This window comes from Rattus norvegicus, chromosome X, assembly GCF_036323735.1.
Source record: "Rattus norvegicus strain BN/NHsdMcwi chromosome X, GRCr8, whole genome shotgun sequence".
NCBI classification, from domain to species: Eukaryota; Metazoa; Chordata; class Mammalia; order Rodentia; family Muridae; genus Rattus; species Rattus norvegicus.
Window position 1 is genome coordinate 75,733,492 of NC_086039.1, and position 27,384 is coordinate 75,760,875.

Here is a 27,384-nt window from a genome sequence, read left to right on the forward strand (position 1 = left end):
GTTCTTTGTATATATTGGATATTAGCCCTCTATCAAATGTAGGATTGGTAAAGATCTTTTCCCAATCTGTTGGTTGCCATTTTGTCCTAATGACAGTGTCCTGTGCCTTAAAGAAGTTTTGTAATTTTATGAGGTCCCATTTGTCCATTCTTGATATTAGAGCATAAGCCATTGGTGTTTTGTTCAGGAAAATTTCCCCAGTGCCCATGTGTTCTAGGTTCATCCCTATGCTTTCTTCTATTAGTTTGAATGCATCTGGTTTTGTGTGGAGGTCCTTGATCAGAAATATATTCTTATGAGTTAGTGGTGATGATGGAAGAAATTATATAATACATAGAAACGTGAAACGATTAGCAAATGAATGAGGATTTAGAAATTCTTTTGTTTTTACACTTGATCTTAGACAAAAGGCCAAGAAATGACTTGTAATTTCTTTTAGACTAACAGAGGGCTGAACCAAAGAACAACATTCTATCTTTGTATTGTTCAAAGATAATCTAACCCAGGTCACACACATGAAGCAAAGTAGAATATATTATTTTCCAACCTTCTAATGTGATCATCTTCATGAAAATGTATCTCTTGAGTTTATATCACTATAACACTAATCTCACCTTTCAAAGTTGTAAATTTTTTTGTAGTGCGAATCACTAGTGTTTTAGTAAGAGGAAGTTCTTGAAAGATATATTTGATTATCTTAAAAGGCCAATTAAAATTGTACTTGGATATTTACTTTCCTGCAAACTCAGGAGACTTTATAATCACAAAAACCAGTTTACAGTCTAAGAAGAACCCACAAAATCAATTGTTTATTTTAAAACTTAACATACAGAACATTTGCTTAAGACCAGAAATGCATTTTAGGGATACATACAATACTTGCTGAATGAAATAAAAAGTTAAGTATACAATGATAAACAGTTTTGACTACCTGATGAGATTTGAAAAGGCTGCTAGTGACCATAGGGATATATGTAAAGACTGTGGAGTGTTAATGCTATAGATTATTATTATTTTGCTACTAGGAATTGCAAATATGAAGCACCTTCTAATTTCAATATTCTAAGTGACTTTTACAGCATTCTTTGGGCTAAATCATAAGTATGTGTAATGCTCATCATATAATTTACACATTTAAGCATTCAAAGACACCAGGAGAACGTGGCCCACAGAATCAACTACGCAGGGCTCATAGGGGCTCACAGAACTGAAATGGAGATCAGGGAAGCAGTTGAATGTGTATGGGTCTGAGCTAGGTCCACTGCATATTACATTATGGTTGTATAGCTTTGTCTTTTTTATGGGAGTCCTAACAGTAGGAGTGGGGTTGTTTCTGACTCTCTTGCCTGTTCTTGGGATCCCTTTTTCTTACTGGGTTGATATCAGGGTTTATGCTAAGTCTTATTGTATTTCATGGTATGTTTGTTTGAAATCACTGGGAAACCTGCTTTTTTCTGAAAAGAAGTTGAGGAGGAGAGGATCTAGGGAACACAGGAATTGGGGAGAGGGAGAACTGGGATGAGGGAAAGGAGGAGAAACTGGAGTTGGGATATAATATATGAGAGCATAAATAAAAACTAAAAATTCATGCAGATACATATGTATAAGTAAAATATTTTAAAAAGCGTTAAAAAGCATACACTTTAATTTATCATCGATTCATCCAATTTCTCTCTCTGTCTCTCATTGCTCAATCATGTATTTCTCATCTGTTTGCAGTAAGAGCAAAGCATATCTGTCCTATTAAAAAAATAAAGGCACAGTGATAATGGAAGGCATAATTTTACATAGTAAACCTCTAGAACTTATTTATCATGTATACCTGACACTTTGTACATGAAAATGATGGCACAGATACCTAGCAAATTAAGAATATAGTTTAGCAACAGAATGCCTAGAGTTCAATCTTGGTTAAAGCTTGCTGACAAAATGAGGCTTTTGTACTTATGAATTGGCACAGATAAAGCATTTAAAACATTTGAAAAGCTTTTAAAATAAAAAATTATATATATATATAATGTATTTTTACCTCAAGGATGTAATTTTTAACCTCAAGGAATTGATACTTCTACACAGAGCACTTCCCTTTATGAGAAAATACTAAGACACATGGAGAAACTGGAAAAAGTAGTAAGAAGTAAGTTGTATGGTATCAGCTATAAAGGCATAGTTCAAGAAAGAACAATACATTCATTGTACGTTTGCATGTGGCTGAAGTTTTGTGGAATATCTATATGGTACATATGGGTACATATGTGAGTGAAATTGCAAATACAGACAAAAGCTTGGACATAGGAATAAATGAGCAACATGATTATATGCATTAGAATTAAATTGTGGCAGTATTTTGTTCTCATTCTTTCAAAATTAAAATGGATACAATAGATATGAGTTAGCATATTTAACAACTCTCCTAAAAATACTTTAAAATGGCATCTTATAATACATTTTAGGATACAATTTTAACATATCTGCCCATATTTGAATCCTGCAAATGTCCATAAGAAAGCAAAACAAGTATCATTCTCATCTTACAGCTGAGAAAGTTAAGGTTTTAGGCTTATAAGATTTGGTCATAGTTACGTTAACTTTGTTAAAAGTTAAAAGAGACCAGGTTAGCATGCAGACATCTTGGCTTCCAGTGTTGGGCCCTTCTACTACAAAGCAGAAATGTAGAAAATGAGGCCTGAAGTCTTATGACAAATATGTTTCATATTTGTCTCAAGCAAGAGGTAACAAGAGTAATAGGCACTGTCAATTTTCAGACATGTTCAACAGAAATCAATGAGTTCCAGTTAGTTTTGATCCTCAGAGTCCTCTCTTCATTATGCTTTAAATTTTTTCCCAAGGGGTCCAGCAGAAGTGAAATTTAAAAAGTTTACATGTGGCTGGTGCAGATAGAACTCCATTCATGGTTTTTCTTTATTCCATCTCTATTATCATTTATTCCTTCTGATGTAATGTGACTTTTGAAACTCAGAGTTGGGGCAAAGTGGCCTTCAGCAAAACTTTGCCAATGAATATCATATCAAACAATCAAGTTGTTTTCAATGGTTTGCTTTAAGAACAAAGTTTCTGCTATAATATGAAAATCACTATAAACAATTATTACTTTCAACATGCTAATGAAAAAAGCAGGAAGTATAAAACAAAAATATATTTCATAATTAACTTACTATAAATGCATGTCATAGAACAAGATATATTACTTATATTTATATATATACATAAGTGCATATACTTATTAAAGAATTAATGACATGGATATTCAAATTTTCTTCTGGTATCTGACATAGTTAATTTTGATTCCAACAAAACTTGTGTAGAATAGTAGACCTATTTCCTTTACTTCAGATGAATTTTGATTGCTTCTGCTCATATATGGAAATGCCAGTTGCCTTACTCATTAAGGAAGGATTACATGTAGAATTGGGATTGAACTGTAGTGAGCAAGAACAAAATCATTCTTTGGGGGGGGGGAGTGGACAGCTTGAGTCAAAGGCAGAAGAAAATTAAGAAACAAACTGGCCTTTGATCGGATTTATCTTCCTTACTTTTCAGATGGTAAATTTCCTGCAGCCTGCGGAGCTCTTGGCTGAATCTTGGTGTGTTCTAGCACTTGAACATTCTCTTCTGGAAGACAGTGCACTGCTTTACCTAGCTAGTCTGTACTACAAAGGAAACCATGACCGTACATTTCTGTAGGTCCTGGGTCATCTCCAGGTCTCATCTCATGGCATGCATGCAAAGGGATATGTTAGGGTGACTGATGACTATTTGCTAATTTCCAAGCTATATTTAAAAGCTGGACTCAAAAGTCTAGTACATAACTTTTGTAACCCTTTTGATATTCTTGATTTCATACTCAGTTTTATAGTTCAGAACCACAAACATTCTCCACTTTCTGGTGAGTCATTGAAAAACCGAAGGGTTGGTTCACAGTTAGAAACTGAATTTTGAACACTTAAAATATCAAATAATGGTATTTATAAATGTCATACATATAATGATTTGTAAACTACTCATGGGAAACTTTTTTAAAATTGTGATTTAAAAAAATGCTTGTCAGGAATTTACTTTTCATTGCTCTGCACTGGAAATGGGTCTGAATTATTCTTTACACATTTCTTCTCCTTTTTCTGGCAAGGAAGCTTTCTTTTTGGGTATGTAAGTCATACTGGACAAAGAATGCTTTCTAAATGTAGACAGCCTTCTCCTAAAGTTTCCACCTGAAAAGAAATATAGCAGAGGATCAAAGCAACAATTTGATGCAGCTAGAGATAAGGTTATGACCACTGACTTCTGCATCCTAAGGACAGAGTCACAGGATCTAGTTTCACTGTGTAAAAAGTGAAGGTGGATAGCTCGTTGAATATGATATGGCATGAAGCTGACTAAAAAGGCAGCTGTCACAACTATGATCATTCCTATAGCCTTCCTTCGACTTGGCAGGTTTTTCTTCATTGTATTTTTTAGTAAGGTCAGAATGATCATTGTGTAACAGACAATTATGGTGACAAAAGGGATGATGAAACCAAAGATTAATGACACATAATGCAAGACCAAAACATATTTTTTAGTTTGTTTGTCCTGTGGAGGCTCAAAACATTTAGTATTGTTTTTCTCATCTTGGTAAGATTTGCTCAGTAAAAATGGAGAACTTGTCAAAATCACAAAAATCCAAATTCCAACACACACAAACCTGGCTTTTTTCTGTGTAACCAAATTAATGTTCTGGACTGGAAAGACAATTGCAACACACCGGAAAAAGCTCATGGCTGTCATAAAGAAGATGCTACAATAGAGGTTAACATATAAGGCATAGGTGGTGAGGCGGCACAAAAAGTCACCAAAGAACCACTTGCCTTTGTGAACATAGTAGACCACACGGAGAGGCAATGTACATACACAGAGTAGATCTGCTATGGCTAGATTAATCATGTATACTTGGAAGGCTGATTTCTCATGGTATGTTTTTATGAGGACATAGAGGACAAAGCTATTGCCAAAGAAACCCACAACGGAGATCATAGAGTACATTGTGGAGTACACCTGATTTCGGAATTCATCAATTGTGTCATGACATCTGTTATTACTGAAAGATGCTGTCATATTTTCAGCTCCAACCATGTTCTCCAGGAATGTCTGCTTGGTGCCTATAACATATGAAAAGGATCTTGTTAATTAAACTACATCTTTATAGTGCACCTCAATGTTTCATTTCATAGTATCACTACAATTTTCTGTGCAACTAAAAATTAATACATTTTTATTACTCTTTGAAAATTTCATACTTCTATACAATGTATTTTGATCGTGTCCAACATCCACTTTGCTCTCCAAGCTCCTCATAGCACAGCCTCCCTCCCAACTTCATGCCCCCCCTCTGTTTAAGAAATAATCCACTGAGTCCAATTAGTGCTGCTCACATGCAATCCACCACAGCTGGAAGCAATTGTTGTCAGGTTATGAGGAGAGAGTCAGTTGAACTTTGCCCCCAGGAGGAAGGTTTGGGTCCTCCAGACATCCCCTTTTGTCATCTATGTTTGCCTGGTAGACTTCTTGTTAATCCCAAATCTAGATAAAATATTCCCTTCCTATTGTAAATTGGACTGCTCTAAATTTTCACTTCAAATGAATTTATGATTTTTCACTTATAGAAAAAAACTTCAACTATATCAATTTTACACAGATGACTGTGTATGTATGTATCTGTCATCTTCTTCATGTTTATCATGTTTAACATATCAGCATTTAATTATCAGTGTATTGCTTATAAGAGCTTTAAGTTCAGTTAGAGACTAAAATCTGCAGAAAACACTTGCTTTCCCCTAAAAGAGAATTTCTAGGTAACATCTTTTGGATGGAGGTCATACCTAGGAAAAATGATCTAATTTATGTTGGTGAAATTCAATCCTGTGGGAAAGATTCTTAATTTGGGATCAATCTCTATTTAGATCCATAGAACACCACATCAGGAGAAACCTAGTGGCCACATAGTTATAATACTGATGAGAGAAAATTTTCCAAAGAGGTTAAATTTACAGTTTAAAAACGTGTACCATAATTTAAGGCTCTGAGGAAAACTGTGATATACTTAGTTAGAATATACTTGTTGGATGAGGAAATTGCTGGCTGTTCATTCCTGTTCTTTTCTCAGATTTATTCTCAAAGCTTTTCGTTTAGGCATATACAGTTAGCTCTTTCATAACAAAAGATTGTTACTTGGCCTGTCCAAGTTCTTCTGGGCAGACAATAAACTCCGGTTCGAAACAGCCAGGGATAAGATAGCAAAATAGAGTTACTTCTGTAGTGCTCTTCAGGTCCATTTAGTTACTTATTAAAGTGGAAGCAATTCAATACCGAGTCTTGTATTGACTTGTTGACTTTTATTTGGCTCTTGGTTTCTGGTAAACAAGATGTGTGGAAGAATGCCAGCATATTAAAGAGCTCCTACTAGTGTGTAATAGGATGAATCTTGTCCACATAGTGGGTATATGGAAATAGACAGCTCTGGTAGTTGTTACAGGTAGGATAGAATGTGTCAGGTTTCTAACCAAGAACATTTTCATCCAATCAACATGATGTCTCTTCCATCCATCTTGCTATACCACATACTTATATCTTTCTAGTATTTAAAATTCCATTTCTCCCAAGAGCTTTTTATATGAGATTTTAAAAAAAGATGAGGAATAATTCCAAGACCATAGAGAAAACCTATTCCTAATATCTGCATTCGTTTTCAATTTGTGTTGTTATTTTTTTCCTATTGGCTCTATGAATTCAGGTAAAGGAAGGGAAACGTTCCCAAATTAATCTTCTCTTTTTGTTAATATTGTCTTAGGTATTTTCTTCAAACTGAGCCATTTTATGTCATGAGGCACTAGATGGTGCTATTGAGATTTTTGATATAGCTTTCCCCTTAAGTTTTACTCATGATATTTGAGAAATAAATGTAGCATGTTTTAAATCTGTGTCTATAATGTGATATACAACATTACCTTATATGGTCACCATGAAATGGTTACTAATCATGTCATAGAATGATAATTTGATATAGACATATACTGTGGAATGCCTGCCACTATAAAGCTAATTAGCAGCTCTATCACAAGCCCTCCTTGGAGGTACATTTCTGCAATCACAGCCCTTGAGAAGCCAAAGCAGGAAGAGGGTAATTTGAGATCAGCCTGGTCTCTACACAGAGAGACCTTGACTCCAAAACAATACACAGACAAACTCAAAACCACATCCATCACCTCATATGTTTCTTCTTTTGTTGTTCAGACTAAGCTGCACCTTTTTGACCATGCCTCCTCTCATGCTCCATTCAAAGACATTTCTATCGTTGTAGAACTCCTAGAGAGTTTTCGATCTGCCTTGCACATAAATGATGTGGTATCGTTCCTTCCAGGCTCTCTGGTTGATAAATAACCTTTACAGCACCTTGCACAAGAACAGCCACTCATCTTCTTTGCCCATAAATGCTCAGTGTTAATTGGAGTGGTAGAAACCATTTATCATTTGAAAGTATAATTATCCATTTGAAACCACTTAGAGTGACCATCTTATTGCACTATAATTTAAAGTCTTTTCAACCCTAGAGACTAGAGATGTTGATGTAGACAAAATTGCTTCTTAAAGTACTAAGGTACTAAGTTATAAAGCTTAATTGCAAGGGTCAAAAATACCCATGCCATTTATCCACAAATTATTTGTTTGTCCGTTACATGTTACAAATGACTTGCAACTCTCAGCTTCCTGAACAAAAGATGCCAAACAGAGCCGATAAATAGTAATTAAAAGTACACAAAGAAGGGAAAGCCATTTAATTCCATTAATAAGCAGACCTCTTTGAAACAGAATAAACGTTCTTTAAAAATGCAATATTTAGGTTTGATTATTTGCACAAGAATCAAACCAATTATTTATATTAAGGCAAAAAAGAAGATTATAAAAAATTTTAAACAAGGACTAGATTTTAAAGGGGTAGATATGATTTAATGTAAAGTAGTCACTTCACTTAAAATGATATAAAGTATCTAAGCAGCATTTAATTAGATTTTGAATAATTTACTATGATTTTTTTAATGATGTGACTCCTACGGGATGGATGCAGAGAGTTAACTCCTTTGGAAGTCTATGATTTCTTAACAACCCAGTCCTTCAAACAGCTCACAGTTGGGGAAGGAAGTGGGTGCTGAGGAGTAATAACTCAAATGTTTGGGGAGGTTGTGATAAGTCTAGTAAAAGCAACCTTAGCACAAAGCAAACGAATCACGAATTGATTAATGAAAGGAAGCAGTAAACACAAATGGTGTCGACTTTTACTTCAGTACAAATGATAAGGAGTGTTGCTTCATTAAGAAAATTGCACAATGAGCAAACTGGGTTTTGAAAAGGGAGTCATACCTCTTTTTGGCCCCACAGCACCTTTCACAAATTTTCCTTCTTACTGTGGCCACTGTCCTTACGTTGTAGTGTCAGGGTACGTTCAAGCTGAAATCATAAGATTAAAAAAAAGGAGTTAGTGACCCTCAGAAGCAATCTGGAAGGGTCATGGGAATTTAGCAGCCTTAAATACAGATCCAGAGTGTGATGGGACATCAAAGCTATACTGACAGATTTAGGGCTGGCCATTGGCTTCCATGGTCCGTTGTTTTCCCTTTATTCTTTTTTACATTCCCAAGGGGAGGGAGACTTGGAATACGGACCATGAGTGGTCGCAGATGTTTGCTGATGTATGCATTCAGCCTCTATACCTAAAGATAAGCATAACATTATAAAATGTTTCTTTATATGAAATCGTGTTTCCTTTCATAAAGATTTAACTGTAAACTTCAAAGAAGGAATGATTTGGAAATTTTCATCCAAGGATTTAGTTCACTAGGATTAGGAGTTAGAATACTAAACAAACTTTTCTGAAATGGCTTAGGACACAGTGTTCTTTGAAAGAAGAATGGCTTAACAGAGCTTCAACTAGACCCCAAGACTCATAAATAGTACTTGTTGGTTTTGGTCACTAGTTTTACATATGTACTTCTGGAGAGCAATACTTTTAGAGTCTTGGATACTTAAACTTTAAGGGGTGTTTATCCTTTTAACAAAATTACTGTTGAGAATCAAACAGAAAAAACAAATATGTCAGAAATGAATAAAGAAAGGCTTTCCCTAGGCAATAGCAACCTGACACCTCTCAATTTTTGTTGTGTTATGGAGACCCTCATTCTTGTCTGCCAGCAAGATTCCCTAGAGGCTGGCCACTTTTTCTTTATGTGTGGTCCGAGAGCTAATAAAATAAACACCTTCCTCCAGTTTATTTTTATATAGTAGAAGCTGACTGGAACTTTCCAAAGGAAGTCTACTAACAAAAGAGGGGGAAATCAAAAAGAAAATAAAGGAAATTCAAAGATATAAAATGTGTCTACTCCATACGTAGATAACCATTTTTCAGAGCATCTCCAGATTCTTCTCCCTCTTCCATTGTCCTCCTTTCTCCAGGTAAGTAGTGAATCCTCAGAACCTGCTAGTCTGTGTCAAGTGTTGATTGCTGATTGAGAATTACTCAGAATTTGCTCTTAAACTTTCTTTTTCAAGAAGTAACATTTTAAAATGTTTTTTCATGTCTTAACATGTGAATAAAGATATACTAAATGAATATTAAATGTACAAACTAGTTCTGATCATAAAATTGTGAGATTTTACTTATCTGAGCTAGAAAGAAAATTAACTTCAACACTGTCAGATTCTTGTTCAAACAAAGCTGGCATTTCATCCTAGATTACTGCAAAAAGGGAAGCTTACGAATTTCTAAAATACATATATGAGAAGTGTGATCTTACAAATATAGCATGCTGAGAAGTTATTCATTTCCATGGTGGTTGTGCGATTACAATCTAACCTAACAGTTACACGCACAAGTGAGTAAGTGTCACATTGTCGGGTAAATAGCATAGTTTTTTTGTTCTTCAACTTAGCAATTGTAAGGCAACCCCAGTTCCTTTTCAATTCCTTCTTTACACATCGCAGGCATTTGGTGCTCTGTGATCCCATATCTGGCTCCTCTTTCTCTTTCAGTTTACTTGCAAACTCTTGTTTCTGAAGGCAGGCTTTTCCTGCCTGTATTAGATATTGACATTTTTAACTGTGTGCAGGAGAGGTGATGGAGTAAAAGCATAATTATGTGATTTTTATGTGTGTGTATGTGTACTGGCTATTGAACCCAGGCTCTTACCAATGCCAGCAATCTTATCAGCAGCCTCTCTGTCTCTGTCTCTGTCTCTGTCTCTGTCTCTGTCTCTCTCTCTGTCTGTGTGTGTGTTTGTGTATGTGTATATATGTGTATATATGTGTGTGTATGTATGTATGTGTATGTATGTATGTATGTGTATCTGGGTATGTGTGTATTTTCTGGATACATATGCTGTGTGGTGATGCATGGGGGCCCGATGAGGATACCAGGTATCTTTTTTATCACTCCTCTTTATTCTCTTAAGACAGAGTCTTTCACTTAACCTGGAGATGTCCTTTTTCAACTGATTTGACCAGTCAGCAAGCATAGCCCCAGTGCTGGGGTTATAGATGTTAGTGGCTATGCCTGGGCTTTTACATGGATGCAGGGGATTTGAACAAGGGTTTTGATGCTTGTATAGTAAGTCTTCTTACCACAGAGCCATAATTCCTAGCCCTAGATATATGATTCTGATACAAATAACTTAATTATTTTACTTGGCACAAGTTCAGTTAATAAAATTTATAGAGCTCTTATTATTTTTTAAAATTATCTTTAATCCCTTTTTACAGTCCAGTCATTATCCCCTTCCTGGTATGCCCTCCAACAGTTCCTCATCTCACTCCTCCTCCCCCTTACCCCCTTCTCAAAGAGAATGCCCCACCCCCACTCCACCCTGCCAGACCTCCCCACTCTCCACTCCCTGGGGCCTCCAGCCTCTTGAGGGTTAGGTGCATCTTCTCTCACTGAGGCCAGGCCTGTCAGTCCTCTGCTGTATATGTGAGAGTTCTTATTCTTATAAAGGATATTTTCTTATAAGGGAAAGGGTATTTTCTTGTTAGACTTTGAATACATTAAAAGAAAATAAGAGAATAAATTAACAAAATAAATAAGAGAGCTCAGAAATATTATAAGAAGAAATGGGCCTAACTTATGTACCTACAGCTCTGTAGATGTGATGTGATGTATGTATGTATGTATGTATGTATGTATGCATGCATGTATGTATCAGCTATGTATTATTTTAACCTAAGTAGTCCCCAGGCTGGTATATTTTAAACAAAATGGTACTGGTGATGTTTTGACTTAGCAAAACAAAAGTCATTCTTGACCATCTTAACCCATTTTAATATTTTTTCTCTTTTGATGTGGGTGTGATGGAATATGTTGTTTGTACCTTTCTTGATTTTTATTTATTGCTTTGTCATATTCATCTGTGATCACTCAATATAATGTTCCTTATTATTCTTGCTTGAATTCCACTAGCAAAAGCAGAGCATTTTCTTAATTTTATATTTCCTGCTGGGCATAGTATATGTACACTTTAAATATTGGTTGGTTTGAGTCTAACTTTCTATATCATTTTATTATGTGTTTTGAAAATGAGAGAGAATTCTTGTATGGAGAAAGACCATGACTGGAAATTTAAAGGACTAGGTTCCAGCAGACCTGGTTCATACCTCAGGCTGTGGTGGGAGATTAATTAAGTGATTTTTAGAAAATCACTTCCTTTCTGTCAAACCTATGCTTATTTGTAATACAATAGGGTTAGAATTTATGACCTTTAAAGTCCCTTCTAATTTATCATTCAATAAATCTGTAATGATCAGGGCTATATTTTTCTCTAGAGCATGTAATATAAGTGATTTATAGTTGCAGTGATGAACGCAGACATAAATTGTTTGCAATCTTGGCTGTGTTTAGAATCTAATAGGCTTGGTCAGGCCTTATAAAGGCAGCACTTGTAGGTCTGATTCTGTTTTCTAAACTAAGTGATAATTACTATGATTAGAAGTTGCTCTACTTGCCAGGGCTCAACGAGACTTCTCTATGCTCTTACCCCTGTTAAAGTTACATTTCTGCTTCCGATAGTACATATTTTCATATGAAAGTAGCTTTAATAGCTTACACTCATATATAGGCTGTATATCTCTATTCAGTGAACTCACTATATAAACTTCAAGATAATGCGGTAAAGTAAATGTTGTTAGCCCAGTCTCACATTTGGGAATATTGAGGCAAGGAGAAACTACTAGCTTTGGAGCTCATTAAACTTTAAAGTTATTGTTGTTTGTTCCTTTTGATTATGCCCTGCTTGATCACATGACTCCAAGGTTCCATAACCAATCATTTAACCACCCAGATCTTAGTGGATGTCTGAAACCTCTTTGCAAAGTAAAGAGTCTTGGAATGCTGGCGAAGAGTGTCTTTTCCTTAATATGGACAATAGTTGTTTCCGTGCCTTTAATAATCTAAATAAATGAGTCCTTTCCTTCCCAAGTAGAAAGGTTTTTTTCTTTTTAAATTTTGTTTTATTTAAACTAAGTGGAGTCAATGATGTAAAGATACCAAATTTCACTTAAGACAACTGCTATTTCCTGTGTGTTTCTGGGAAATTTCTTAGTCTTCAGGGATCCAAAGTGTAAAATTAGATCATTTGTTTTAGATAACTTTTGAGTTCAAATGCCTCAAAGCACGCAAATTTGTTCTCTTCTCCCTACTGATCAAAGTTGCCCTTGTATCTCTGCTGGTTGCCAGTTATATCTAACTACATTTGGATAAGCTTCCTGTAATAAATCAAAACTATTTTGATTAAATTAATACTATTAAAATAAACGTTTTTGTGTTAAAAAAAACCTGACCATGTAGTGTATTCTTCTTACCTGATTGAAAAGTTTGTTGACTGGTAGATTCGTGTATTCTATTCTCTGATTCCCTGACCTTTTACTCCATTATTCTGATAATATAACTATTTTAGGTAATTCATGGAAATAGAATGATGCAGTATTTGTCTTTCTGTGATTAGCTTATTTCACTTAGCATAATCTTGTCAGTATACATCAATGCCATTGAAAGTTTCTTCTCTTCTAAGGATGAATTTTACTCTGTTTTATGAATATACTGTCTTTTGTCAATGGAGGCTTATAATTATATCCTATATTCTTTTATTAAAAAGTTGCTTATTTTATGAAGGAAGACTGCTCTTTCTTTTTAAACTGGGAGGAGTGCCAATCCCAGTCCCTCCACTACCAGGAATTATGCAGTCAAATTTCCCACATGGAGAAATCACAGAGGTCAGCACATCTGGAGGGAAATGAGTGAGTTTAGCCCTGGGAAGACCACCTTCTCGATCATTGTCTCTTCCTTGTCAGGTAAGTATAAAGACTACTTCTTATAGATAAGGCAAATCACTTCTCTTTTTTCAAGAAAACAGAAAACAAACCTTAATTTTCTAAGTAGGTTAGAAAAATATAGACATAGAGGCAAAACTGCAGTAATCTTTGAATGAATGAAGAGAGTTTTGATCATAGTTGCATCTGTACTTAACTGTCTGATCTCGGCAAGTTGCTTAATCTTTCTGATATCTGGTATCCTCTTGTTAGTTGTGCGAAAATAAGATAACAAAACTAAAGGCAAAGATATGTGTGCGTGTGTTTCTGTGTCTGTGTAAATGAGTCTTTGTTAGGTAAAGTCTAAGAAACTCGGAAGAAGATCAAGAAAGGACAAAAACAGGTGATGAGAAAGCATGAGGGATCAATGAAGGGACATGGGACATCAAAGAAGAAAAGAGACTTGGCAGAAGATAAAAGGAGGGGTTCAAGTTAGAGAAGAGATGAGGGGGAGGCGGATCACCAAAATGCACTTTGCTCAAAAATGCCCTAATGAGATCTCTGATACCTTGTATAGTAATTACAATAAACATTTTAAATGATGACAAAGGAGCGCAACTGATAAAAAAAAAAAAAACCTGAGAACATAGCTGAAGGTTCCAAGGTGAAGGCAGGTTTGTGAAGTGTTGAAAGGTGTTACTGCAATGTATTATGCCATGTTTGGCTGGTATCCATGGAAGGCCTGCCCTTTTCTGAAGAGAAACTAAAAAGGAGTGGTTGGGGGTAGGGAGCAGAGAGGGAAAGTGGAGAGAGGGCCTGGGAGGGTAGGAGAGAGGAGAACCTGCAACTGTGTTGGGCTATTACAAATTTTTTAAAGGAAAGGAAAAAATGATATTAAGTGAAGCTTGGGGAATCATTCAGAAGAGGAAGGGGAAGGAAGGGATGAAGGAGCCAGAGGGGTTGAGGACACTACAAAAAACCCCACAGAATCAACTAATCAGGGTCTCATACCATCCCACAGAGACTGAACATCCAACAAGGGACCATGGACTGACCCAGGTCCTCTGTAACATGTGTAACAGTTGTGTAGCTTGGTCTTCTTCTGGGACTTCTAGCAGTGAAAGCAGGGACTGTCTCTGACTCTGTTGCCTGTTTTTGGGACTCTTTCCCTTTACTGGGTTGCTTTGCCTAGCCCCAGTAGGAGATGTTGCACTTTGTCCTACTGTAACTTGCTATGCTAAGGCAGATTGATATCCATGGGGAGGTCTTCCATTTTCTAAGGAGAAAGGAATGAGTGGAAGATGGGGGTCCAGAAGGGAGGTGAAGAGAAAGGACTGGAAGGAGAGGAGAGAGGGAAAACTGTGTCGGGGTATATAATGATGATGACGATGACTACAATGACAAAGATGATGGTGGTGATGGTGGTGATGATGGTGATGATGGTGATGATGATGATGATGATGATGATGATGATATAATGTGATGGTAATCACAAGATGCCACTGAAGAAGAAACCAAGAGGAAAGCTGACTATCATTGCTTGCTGTTGGGCACTATTGATCTGAAGAAGTGAACTGTACCATATGTCCTCAAGTGTGGCAAAAACAGTAATATAGATAACATGTTTCTCAGGCACACTTAGCCAGGTAACTTGTCTTAGTGGATAGAATGAATTGGAAGTTAGCCCTGTGGCTATGGCACATAGAAGTTATAAATTGACTCAACATGCATTTGGACTAACTTGGCTTTGCCTATACAGTTGAAAGCTTATAGTCTAACCATAAACAGAATAAAATGAAATGCCCATTTAAGCTTATCTAAATTACTCTAAACTGCTAGCTTAATTAATTTTACTAAATATATCGATCTCCAACTAAAATTTTAAAGACTAGAGTTTGATATTGACTCTCTAAATTTAGCTTTATTCTCGAAGGTTGTTTACACATAGTCTCAAGGTAAATTTATACTAAATTCTAAAAGGTATCAACATTAAGTTAAGCAGTTTTTATTCAGACAAACCAACTAGTTTGGTCTAAAACTCCTCCCTTGCATAACGAAGCACATTGATATAGTATAACTGCATAATGTCCTCATTTAAAAATGTTTTCTAAATGCCTAGGTGCCTATCTACACATTTTGCTTAGTTTAGCTGAATCTGTGTAGGAGAGTATATCTTATCCATCTCAATCTTCTTAGCAAGTAAAACTGAGGGCTTGGGACACACCATACCCTTAGTAGGTGTTTATGTTTTGCAATGACTTGGTAGCAGGAATCACAATTGAGGATGATACCTGGTTCTTATTGGTTCAGGAATACTATGCAGCAACTGGGTTAGCCTTAGCTATCTGTGTTATTTGTATCTTTGATAAAGGAAAAGAATGGGGATTACACAGATATTATTAGTTGGTGAGTGGGGTTAGAATTCCAAATAACTTTGAAAAACTTAGGTGAAATAGGTGATGTTAGTAAGGTTGCTAGCAATTATATTTATGTAATTTGTTAAATACCAGACAAGAGTGTGCCCATCAGAGGAAGGAGAATTTGAAGGGGAATGAAGAAGAGCAGAGAGGATAAAGAAAGATGAGAAGAAGAGAAGAGGAGAGGAGAGAAGGGGAAGGGGGAAAGGAGAAGGGGGAAGGGAGGGAGGTGGGATGTATGGAATGCAAACTTCAATTTGTTCATAAATCAGAAATAAAAAAGTAGATGCTATTAACACCATATTTATCATGCTTTCTCTTGCTGTAGAATCTTCTGATTGCCTATAGCAAGAGTGTTAATCTCCCTCAGTGGCATTTTGAAAGACTAAATGCTATCATAATGTCAAATTTGCTTCCCTAATCCATATTCTGCTATAAAATCTTACTCTAAGAATAACTTGAGAGTGTCATGCTTCAGGATTTCAGGAGAAGCCAAGAAAAGACATAACCACAAAATGAGTCATAAAGAGCATAGCAATAAAACGATTCCTTATGACATATTACTATATCCATAGGTCAGGGCATTGGTCAACTTTTATGAGAGAAACATCTCTCATAATGGTAATTAACAACAAGACGCACAAGTGGACAGTGACTGGGGGTAAGAGACTTTGAAACACTCGGCTCTAAATAGGATATCTTTATCAAAGCCCTCTTATCAAGGCTTAGGGATCTATGCAAGAGATTATAAGATTTGAAGAACCAGAGGGGGATGACTCCGAGGAAACAGCTTCTTCTAGACAGGACAGAGGCACAAATGAATTCACAGATTCTGTGACAATATGCACAGGACCTGCACAGGTTCAAACCAGAAAAAAAGTCCCAGCTCCAAGAAAGGATGGTGGGCATAAAATCCCACACAATCCTAACCAAGAAGCTATTTGCAATGGATGCCTGCTGGGAAAGGCGATATCAGTCTCTCCCAATGGAAAGTCACTGGGATATCAACCATACACCAGAGCTTCCTGATTTGTGTTGGTGTTTTTCATCTTCCCCACAGTCCCAGAAAGAGCATGACACTGAGTGGCAGTGATCTGGGAGGAGTTAGGGGACTGCAAAGAATATGATCTGACAATATTGTATGACTGTTTTTAAATTAAAAGGAAAGGAAATGAAAGCTATATTTGCACACAGTGTAAGCTAAATGAGATCACTAAACAAGCAAATGAAAATGGAATACATATTAGAATACTGAAAAGAATCTCGGAGCTACTCAGTAAAAAGGAAGCTACTGGAAGGGACTATAAAAATGGTTTGATATCCATGAAAGAAGAAAAGAGACCAGAGTGGGGAAGCTACAAGTGGGGGATCAGAGTAGTAGGAGGGTTTGGGAGGTGGAGGGGAAGGAGGATCATGACACTTTGTTCCAAAATGTCATAAGACTACCTAACACTTTATAAGGTGATATCAATATTTGACAATTAAAAATGGTTTTTTGGAATTATGTGGAGAAAGACTCTAAGTTGGAGGTCTCCACTGGGTTCCTCCTTTCAGAGATTGGGGAACCTTCACAGAGAAGGGGAAGAAAGATTGTAGGAGTCACAGGGGATGCAGGACACCAGAAGAAGAAGGTCCTCTGAATCAACTAAGCAAGGCTCCAAAAGGCTCGCAGAGACTGAAGCAGCAAGCAGGGGTCTGTCGGGTCCTGTGTATATGTTATGGTTGTTACTTTGTTGTTTTTGTGAGACTCATAACAGTGGGAGCATGTGTATCTCTGACTCTTTGCCTGTTCTAGGGACTCCTTTACTCCTATTGCCTTGTCTATCCTTTATATGAGGACTTTGCCTTGTCTTGTTATATCTTGCTTTAGCATATTTGCTTATAATCTCGTGGAGGCCTGCTCTTTTCCAAACGAGACAGAGGGGCAGTGCATGTGGGGGAGAAAGGAGGTGGGAGGAGGTGAGAGGAGTGGAGGGAGGAAAAACCATGGTCAGGATGTATTTTATGAGAGAAGGGTCTATTTCCAAAGGAAAATGTATGGAATGAAATCGTTTAGACTCATGATTAGTGATAGAAGAGCATCTAGAGAACATCTAATAGAACCCGATTTTCTTTATGACTCAAAAAGGCATTGGTGGAAGTAGCCGAGTGAATTAGTGGCCAACCCTGGATACCAGAATGGTCCTTTAGCACACCATACGGTTAGGTTTCAGATGCCTCAAAGTGTTTCACTAAACACTGATGCATATGTCAATGCCAGGTAATGTGCAAGCCACAGCAATTGAACACAACCTTGCATAGAGGGTCATAAAATTGCTGTGGATTCAACTGTGCCTTTTGCTTTTGTCGCTTCATACTATGAGTATATCATTCACTGGGTATCAGAAATGTCAAAATATTCTTGTTTCTCTTCAGTTTACCCTGTCTTAAAGCACAGCCCAGTCTTATTTAATCCTTCTCAGGGGTGTCCAATGAAATCTTAATTCAATTTGGAGAAGTATTCAACAATACAAAAGGATTGCATTTCAGTCTTGTATTCACTTTCTCATTGTTTTTTTATATGGACAGCTTATAGACATGGCCTTCTCAGTAACTCCATTTGATTTCCTTTCCTTTGCTTGGGCCACATAACCACATGGGAAGTATTCTTCATTCGCATTGACATCAGATGTAATTCAAATCATCTTTAAGCCAATCATTTACATCATACTCTTCATACAATACTTTTCTATACCCTGTGGTGATATGCTAGCTATATAAAAAAAAGATACTTTATTAGCCATTTAATATATCTATGTTTTCTCTTACGTCTTTGAAGTACATATACCTTCCCCATGAAGATTTTCCTGCCTTCTAGAAAGAGGACACAGATATAATAACAAATTAATATACAATGTCATTACAGCTGCCGCAATGGAAATATATAAATACACAGATAAACTGGGCCTGGTGGTTAATGCCTAAAAGCCTAAACCTTGAAGGAGTGGGAAGATTGTGTGTTCAACTCCAACTTAGGCTACATAGTAACTGTCTAGCTAACCTGGGCTACATAGTAAATCCCTACCTTAGAAAAACAAAACCCATACAAAATAAAATGAAACATAATAAAAAATATGTTATGAATAATTAGTACATGTTAGAAAAGGCCTTCTAAAAGCGAATAGGGTGGGAATAGGTGAGTAGAAGTGTAATGAATGAGAGACTATGGTGTGAAAGAGCCTGGCTCATTCAGGGATTATGTCACTTTGATCGAGCTGCGACATAAGATGGCAGGTTATTTGCAAATATATGTATATTTGGATGTGTGGGTGTCTGTGCTTGGCTGGCCTATGAGAAATAGAATTAAAAGTGAGAAATCAATTCGGGAAAGAATGCAGGAACTAGGTGATAGAAAGTTGCAAAAGGTATTGTATACCATTCTGGAAAAAGCTTAGTTCATGTAGGTAATGCTAAGCTTATAACAGAATGCAGACTAAGGAAGGAATACTGACAAAGACAAAAAAACACAATCTGTGTGGATGCTGAGTTCACTGAGTTATGGTCTGCTATAGTGAAAGTGAAGCCAGGAAATTCAACTGTATTGTAAATTCCTTGGAGATGGGAACTACATCTTCACATTTCCTCTTTCAACCATTTAATTTCTTCTTCTACTTTCCCAGTTCTCTCTTGAGTGGTTAGCATAATCCTTTGCGTTTGCAACAGAAACACAATTGGTAAGATTCTATGCCACACCTTCAAAGAAACTCATGTACATTGCACCCTTTGTTGCTTCAAGAATCTTTACTAATTTGAGTTTGAAGGGGTCTTTGAACGTGTGGCAAAACGGAAGTCTGGGGCTGAAAATAGAGTGGTAATGACTTGGTAAAGAACATACCTCTCTTGGGCATATACCCACAAGATGCCCCAACATATAACAACGACACGTGCTCCACTATGTTCATAGCAGCCTTATTTATTATAATAGCCAGAAGCTGGAAAGAACCCAGATGTCCTTCAACAGAGGAATGGATACAGAAAATGTAGTACATCTACACAATGGAATATTACTCAGCTATCAAAAACAATGCCTTTATGAAATTCATAGACAAATGGTTGGAACTGGAAAATATCATCCTGAGTGAGGTAACCCAATCACAGAGAAACACACATGGTATGAACTCATTGATAAGTGGCTATTAGCCCAAATGCTTGAATTACCCTAGATGCATAGAACACATGAAACTCAAGACAGATGACCAAAATGCGAATGCTTCACTCCTTCTTTAAAAGGGGAACAAGAATACCCTTGGCAGGGAATAGAGAAGCAAAGATTAAAACAGAGACAGAAGGAACACCCATTCAGAGCCTGCCCCACATGTGGCCTATACATATACAGCCACCCAATTAGACAAGATGGATGAAGCAAAGAAGTGCAGACCGACAGGAGCCGGATGTAGATCGCTCCTGAGAGACACAGCCAGAATACAGCAAATACAGAGGCGAATGCCAGCAGCAAACCACTGAACTGAGAATAGGACCCCCGTTGAAGGAATCAGAGAAAGAACTGGAAGAGCTTGAAGGGGCTCGAGACCCCTTATGAACAACAGTGCTAAGCAACTAGAGCTTCCAGGGACTAAGCCACTACCTAAAGACTATACATGGACTGACCCTGGACTCTGACCTCATAGGTAGCAATGAATATCCTAGTAAGAGCACCAGTGGAAGGGGAAGCCCTGGGTCCTGCTAAGACTGAACCCCCAGTGAACATGATTGTTGGGGGGAGGGCGGCAATGGGGGGAGGGTTGGGAGGGGAACACCCATAAAGAAGGGGAGGGGGAGGGATTAGGGGGATGTTTGCCCGGAAACCGGGAAAGGGAATAACATTCGAAATGTAAGTAAGAAATACTCAAGTTAAAAAAAAAAAAGAACACATAGTTAGTCCAACATAGTGGCACATGCTTTTCACCCATAGCACTCAGGAGGCAGAGACAGGCTGGTCTATGTAGAGAGTTCTAGGCCAGCCATGGTAGTGAATGATACCCTGTTTCAGCAAGCAAGCAAGCCAGCCAGCCAGCCAGCCAGCCAGCCAGCCAGCCAGCCAGCCAGCCAGCCAGCCAGCAAACAGACAGAAACATTATACACTGGGTCAAAATTCACTGATAATCAGAGCAATTCTACTAACACACTGCTGCACCCATCCCCATTGTTTCTCTTAATACCATCAGAGGTCTGTTTTTCAGATGCCTTATTGAGGTAGGCAGTGTGGTCAGGATTTGCAAAATTTGCATTTGTTTCTGTTGTTTTGTTTTTGAAACAGGGCCTCATTTTGTATTCCAGGATAAACTTGAATTCGCAATCCTTCTGCCTTAGTTTTCTGAGTGTTGAAGTTCTGCTTTTTTTTCTTTCTTCTTTTGAAGTATTTATCAACGTCCATGGGGGTGACAGAAATCTCTTACTAACAAACTATATACTTAATCTTTAGTATTGCATTTCCCATGTTCCTTTCAGCTGCTGTACATGGGACATTTGACTTTTAAAAAAATTTAAATTTCAGCCATCTTCTCCCTTAAGTTAGCTTCTTCAAGAGACTTTTCTGCTTTCTCTTTTTCTGTATTATACAACTAACTTTCTAATTATGAGTGCACAGAATCTAGTAGTTATATTTGACACCAGCCACCCTTGTCCTTCATCAAGTTCTGTTGAGTCTTATTTTGAAATACATGACTCTGTTTTATCATCTTAGTTCAGGATCCTAACTCTTTATTCCTTGTCTCCTTGAAGACACTGGAACAGTATATCCTTTTGTACCTCCACACAGCCAGAGGTGAGCCTGGGAACTTGAGCCATCATCACTTGTTGTATATCAGGGTTCAGTTTAAAGTTGTCCTCTATGAATGCATCCATGTACATAGTCTACTACCTCATCCATCACAGCAATTATTCTTTTTTGTGTGAGTACTCTTGTTTACATGACTACTTAGGCTGCTAATGAGCCCAGTAATGAGCGTGAGAGTGCTCTATTCAGTTTTGCTCCTTTTTCTCCCAAGTGGTCCATTTCAGAGGGGTAACAATAGTTTTAAGTGTTTTTTCATATTAGAGTACTTAACTTCCAAAAGTGGGTTTGGATCTACCCTTTGATCTAAGGGGTAGAGCAAAGATAATATTTTGTGGGTGGAATGTTGGTGCCATTGTGCAGGAATATAAATAATTGTGTAAAACAGAAAGGAAAGGTGGGTACCTACCTGTATCAGTGTAGAGGCTACTAAAAACACTTGAAAAATATTTAAAAGGGGCAGAGAACCCTGTGTTCAAAAACTGGCTAGATCTGAGACTGAGAACCCAAAAATCTGATGATGTGTTTGATAACGCGTCTAGGAGAGGCTGATGATGTGTGTTTTTAAATCAAAATCAGAAGAGATCAGGTGATTAAATCAGTAGTTGGATGCAGTTTTGTGATTGTTTTGAGTTCTATGTTTCCTGAAGACTTCCTTTACCTTTCTAGTAAATGATGGTCTGTGCTTGTGCTGTTGGAGAGCTGCCATCAGGGGTGGGTAGTTAGGCTAGGGCCAAAATGGAAGGGGAAGTTGGGGAGGCTGGGACTCAGGGCTCAGTCTCCTCCAACAGACACTTCCTCCATTTCTACTGGGCGGTGGCCAGATGTAGATAATAAGTTGGTGAAGGTTCAGCCCTGTAGAGGCCCAATTTGTTTGAGCAAGTCCCGAGAGCCCTCTTCTTCTTTATGTAGCTTAGTGCTGGGACACGAAAAATAATTTACTGTTATTAATCTTGTAAGGCCACAGAGGGCAGTAATTCTGTTATATTGATTTTTTGATAGAGCAGCCACTTACTAATATTTGTTGGATGGATATATAAACTAATAGGAAGATCAACAAATATGAATGTTTTATAGACTGAAAACATGGAAATACTAAAGTCTTTTTTCCTATTTATACAAGAACGAATTTAGGTGTGACATTGTGATACTGACTTTGTCTGCCTAATCCCTCACTTCTCTCATTTTTTACTTACATTATGCCTATTATCTGTACCATAATATAGTCATCAATATATTTTAATATAAGGCATTTTCAACATGTAGGAATCTTGTATTTCCAGTGAAATTCTCCGAGGTAGGAGAAAAAGAGCCAGTTATTGTTTTCCTAAGCACTCTGATCCCAAAGCGTCATCCCAGTGTTTCCATTTATAAAAGCATGTAATAAAAATGCTTATTGAGTGATGGGCTATTGATTGTTTGGAATAAGATAACCCATCTTTCATAAGGATTTATCTATATAAAGTCAAGCTGTACCTACAATTTTATGGCACTTCCCTGTGGTGGTAATAAGAAATCTTCAGACAGATGTATGATATGCCCCTGTCCTACCATTCCTATAAGTAGTTCGTTCTCTCTCTCTCTCTCTCTCTCTCTCTCTCTCTCTCTCTCTCTCTCTCTCTCCCTCTCTCTCTCAGACATGGTTAGCAGCATTTCCACTGCTATGGAAAGCTCCATGTGTGCTGAGATGGCATTGCTGATATCTCTCGCGTGTTGCTTTAGTGAGAGCTTCTTTCTGTTAAGAAGATCTAAGCAGCTCTGCTGTTGGACAGTTGGAAAGCAAACACAGGACAATATGAAGCTCCAAAGAGCCTTAGACAGTGACATTTCAGAACTGAAAATACCGAATGTCTCACTGCACACAGTAGTCAGATCAAAGTTTATGTAAGACCTATCCAGAAGGGAGCTACAAGTCACACAAAGGCTACAGAGCTCTTGATGATTGCATAAGGGTGGGTATGTGGTGGTGGTGGCAGTGGTGGTGGTGTTAGTGATGTTGTTGTTGTTGGTGGTGGGTAATTTTACTCCTGTATTGGATGATAGAAATATATTAGAGAAAATCTGCATGCTTTTGAACATTTTGTAAGGACTAACCAGATGGCTCAGTGTCTTCCAGACTTAAATAATTTTGTGCTAATTAACAGCAATTTGGAATCTCATGAAATACTATGGTTATTGTTCACAGCTAGTTCTTAGTCATGCTCTTAACCTCTTAGTATTTGGATCCCTGGATCTTGGCAGCAAACTCTCTCTTATCAAGGGGATCACTTGTGTATATTTACTAAGAATTTACGTGAAGATTAGGCATAAATGTTAACCAGCTCGAAAAGAAGAGCAGTAGCATTTAATAACACGTGACACCTGGAGACTCCTTAGGAACATTGGAACAAGTGCATAGGATGTGTCAGAAACTGTTTGAGTCTTATTGTTAGCTCAGCTCCATGGAGCCTGTTTTAGTTCATGACAGTACAAGCATAATCCTATGCAAAAACAAAGGCTACTGATCCGACAGATGAGAAAGCTTATTCAACCTTATGTTTTAAATTTCAAAAATGTATCGCTTCTCGGCCTTTTGGCTAAGATCAAGTGTAAATTTCAAAAATGTGATGACAAATCCCTTTTATCAAAAGGGAATTGATGAAAGATTAGAACAGAACAAACAAAATAAAAACAAAAACAACCTCTCCCCGCCAAAATCAAGCAGACAAAAATTCTTGAGGGTGTCCAGAAATTCTTTAAATCTGTATCTCAAGTAATTTTCCTTTTATGCCAATTCCTTTAAAGTGAAACCTCAATTGCTTGCAATGTATTCATTCTACAAGTACCAAAAAATTTAAAAAATGACAATTTGTTCATCAAAAGAAAAGCCAACCCTACATTTAATTGTCTATGAGTCTTTACTTATCCTTTTTTTGTGTCCCTTCCCCATTTTATTCCTATAAGATCCCCTCTCTGGTAAATCTTTTATGAAATTTTAAATGTTTTTATTCCCCTCAATATAATCATACTCATCTTGAACCTACAGAAAAGAGTGGTGGGGGACCAAGAAGGGAGAAACCATGATGTGACAGCACAGAGTGGTGGAGAGTGAATGAGCAGAGTACAAGACTTTGATTCTGTGCAAGCTATGTTTAAACAAACACTCTAGTAACCTATAAAAATTCTGAAAGGTGAAAGGAATTGCAATGTGAGGGTGTTTTAAGATCAGGACTATAACATGGATTAATGTACTTTTGATGTCTTTATTTAACTGAAGCAAAAGGCTTCCTCTATTGGCTTTTGTAGGCACAAGGATATGCCACTACTTGCAATGAATCTGTCAGACTTTAATAGTAGTTGTATTTCCTCACTGAGGATAAGAAAATTGGCACTCTGCCTTGTGAACCAGTCTCTTTTGTAGGGCTGAGTAGTATTAATATATCTCTCAGGTGGTTGCTCATGCTAGGAAGGTTTTTCTTGCCACTCCTTAAATCATACTACATAGATGTTCACATGGCCAGAAACCCAGATGACACTGAGGTAAGGGGTAAAAGTAGCTATAAGGTGTTTGTATTTTAGAAAGCGATATATGATATATAGGTTATGTGTGTATATGAAATATATTGTATGGAGTTATTTATAGGAAAGAGATGTACATTATGACTAGCTATATTATTATACAAATGGCTTTAGCTTACAGTAGTGGAGTGCTTGTATTATATTCTGAACTTAGTGTATTCTGAACTCAATGTTATTTTGATAACTAGCTTTTGATTGTAAGAATCAGCAGGTTTAATGGAGTTAGGCTAATAAAATCAAGTAAATAGATCTTAAATGCTATTTTTGCTCTTCTCAGAATGCACTTTGAAACATGCACGGCAGGCGCTGCTCCTGGCAAACCAGTGGCTAGACCATGGTAACAGGCCATTATCCTATAGCTGTGGTATAGAAAGTGGGAAACAGCTAGGCCTACAATCTCCCATAAGCATTCAGTTGTATGAGACTTTTTTTGTTTCTGAATTGAATGAACTTTGAATAAAGCCCTTTGGATGATTTGAGCTGTGAAGTTTCTTTCACATATGTCATTGTAATAAATTTAGAAAAATACTCCTATCACTAACTTATGGCATTTAATACACAAAGACACAAAAATATTGATATTCAGTAACTTGTTAGATAGAACACAGTTAAATGCCAAAGCCAAGGCTAGGATGAGCTCCAAGTTCTCTGGCCTAGATTCCTTCTTAATGACATGTGCCATGGGACAGTTCAGAGTAGCTACTGAAAGGGCGCAAAGAACTTATGAATTCAAGCTGGAAGACATCTTGAGGCAGAAGTTCCCAATGCTTGATTATGCTTATGCTAGAGTCATTATGTTATGTTCATTTCTATGTTCATAGTGTATATAAGACATCATTCTAGTTACTGCTGGGTCAGGGGAGCTCGAAAAATCACCTATTTGAGAGAAGGGGAAGAGGAGGTATATTTTAGGGGTTGGAGGGAAGAAAGGAAAATATGTATTTTAATTTTAAATAAATACATGGATAAGTAGATATCGATAGACAGACAGACAGACAGACAACCTGGCACGTTCACTCAAGACTTGGCTTTTGGGAAGCATAGTAATTATCTTTTTGTGGGTCACGTTCCTATGGAGTCTCTTCTCTCTTTTGCCTGAAGATATAGGCATTGACATTTTCAGCCCTTAATTTGTTCACTGAAAATATATTTTGGGTTTCTGTTTGTTTTTTGAGACAGGATTTCTCTGTGTAGCCCTGGCTGCCCCGGAACTTACCTTGTAGATCCGGCTGACCTCAATCTCAGAGATTTTCCTGCCTCTGCCTCCTGAGTGCTGGTAGTAAAGGAATGCACTACCACCACCAGTACTTTTGGGTATTTATTACCCTTTGTTAGCACGTTCCGTAGATTTAATATTAGTCTTAAGCGCTTATCTGTCATTAACTTCTAATCACCATTAGACATTTCCTCTTGGATTCTTGCCCTCACCTTAAACTCAAGAGCTCATCTTGTCCTGCATTCCCACTTTTATCCAGGTTACCTGTTGTTACCATTAGCATTAGTACCACTGCCTGTGTTCTACAGGATTACTATCTTAAAGTAAGTTACTCTAACAATGCCTGCAATTTTACCACTTCCCAATTTACATTTGGTCTTTCTCTTGAGTTCTCCATCTCATTTCCATGACCACCAACCTAACTTTGAACTTTTATTCAAATTTCCTTTATGTTATTTTTCAACCCAGTCTGTTTAGATTAGACTTCTTTGTGCACCGGGCAGGTATAAAGCACACCCCTGATGCTATTTGTGGTACTAGAATGAATGGAGTTTAAGTACTGCAGGATTTTGACCATTTACCACAGGCAAACTTGCTCAACATAGTCCCAAATTTTGTCTCCTTTCTGAAGCCAGCTCCACTACCTCTGGCCTTATTTAACAATAAAAAATGACACTAGGTAATTATCTAGTCTTGTTACATTCTTTATGTTTTATGGTCACGACAGCACTGTAGTTTTCCCTAAGCATAGGAACTATGTCTTATCCACATTGGAGGTTTGTATTAAACTTAAACAATAGATATTTGGATAGGAATACGAGAAATAGTAAAATAGACAAAAGTAATAGCTAGGGATGTAGCTCAGTAGTAGAGTGGTTGCTGAGCATGTGCAGAAGCCTGTGTTCAATCCCCTCGCCCCCAAAGTGGAAGCCAAGAGAGAGAGAGAGAGAGAGAGAGAGAGAGAGAGAGAGAGAGAGAGAGAGAGACCAATTGAGAAAGTATTATATGGTATCAAGGCCTTAAAATATGTCATGTCCTTT

The 27,384-nt window shown here is 37.3% G+C and overlaps 1 protein-coding gene and 1 non-coding gene across 2 annotated transcripts in view; both read right to left on the minus strand.

Annotated features, from left to right (window-relative positions):
• Positions 1 to 789: 789 nt before the first annotated feature.
• Cysltr1 (cysteinyl leukotriene receptor 1) overlaps positions 790 to 27,384 on the minus strand; it is a 28,593-nt gene continuing 1,998 nt past the window's right edge. The window contains exons 2-3 of the mRNA NM_053641.2: positions 8,413 to 8,499; positions 790 to 5,156 (exon numbers count right to left, since the gene is read on the minus strand). Coding sequence (NP_446093.1) covers positions 4,111 to 5,130 — 1,020 coding nt within the window. The 5' untranslated portion in view covers positions 5,131 to 5,156; positions 8,413 to 8,499 and the 3' untranslated portion in view covers positions 790 to 4,110. The remainder of the gene's footprint in view (positions 5,157 to 8,412; positions 8,500 to 27,384) is intronic.
• On the minus strand, positions 13,230 to 13,391 carry LOC120099436 (U1 spliceosomal RNA). The gene has a single exon (XR_005498619.1). It is a non-coding gene; the product is annotated as a U1 spliceosomal RNA (small nuclear RNA).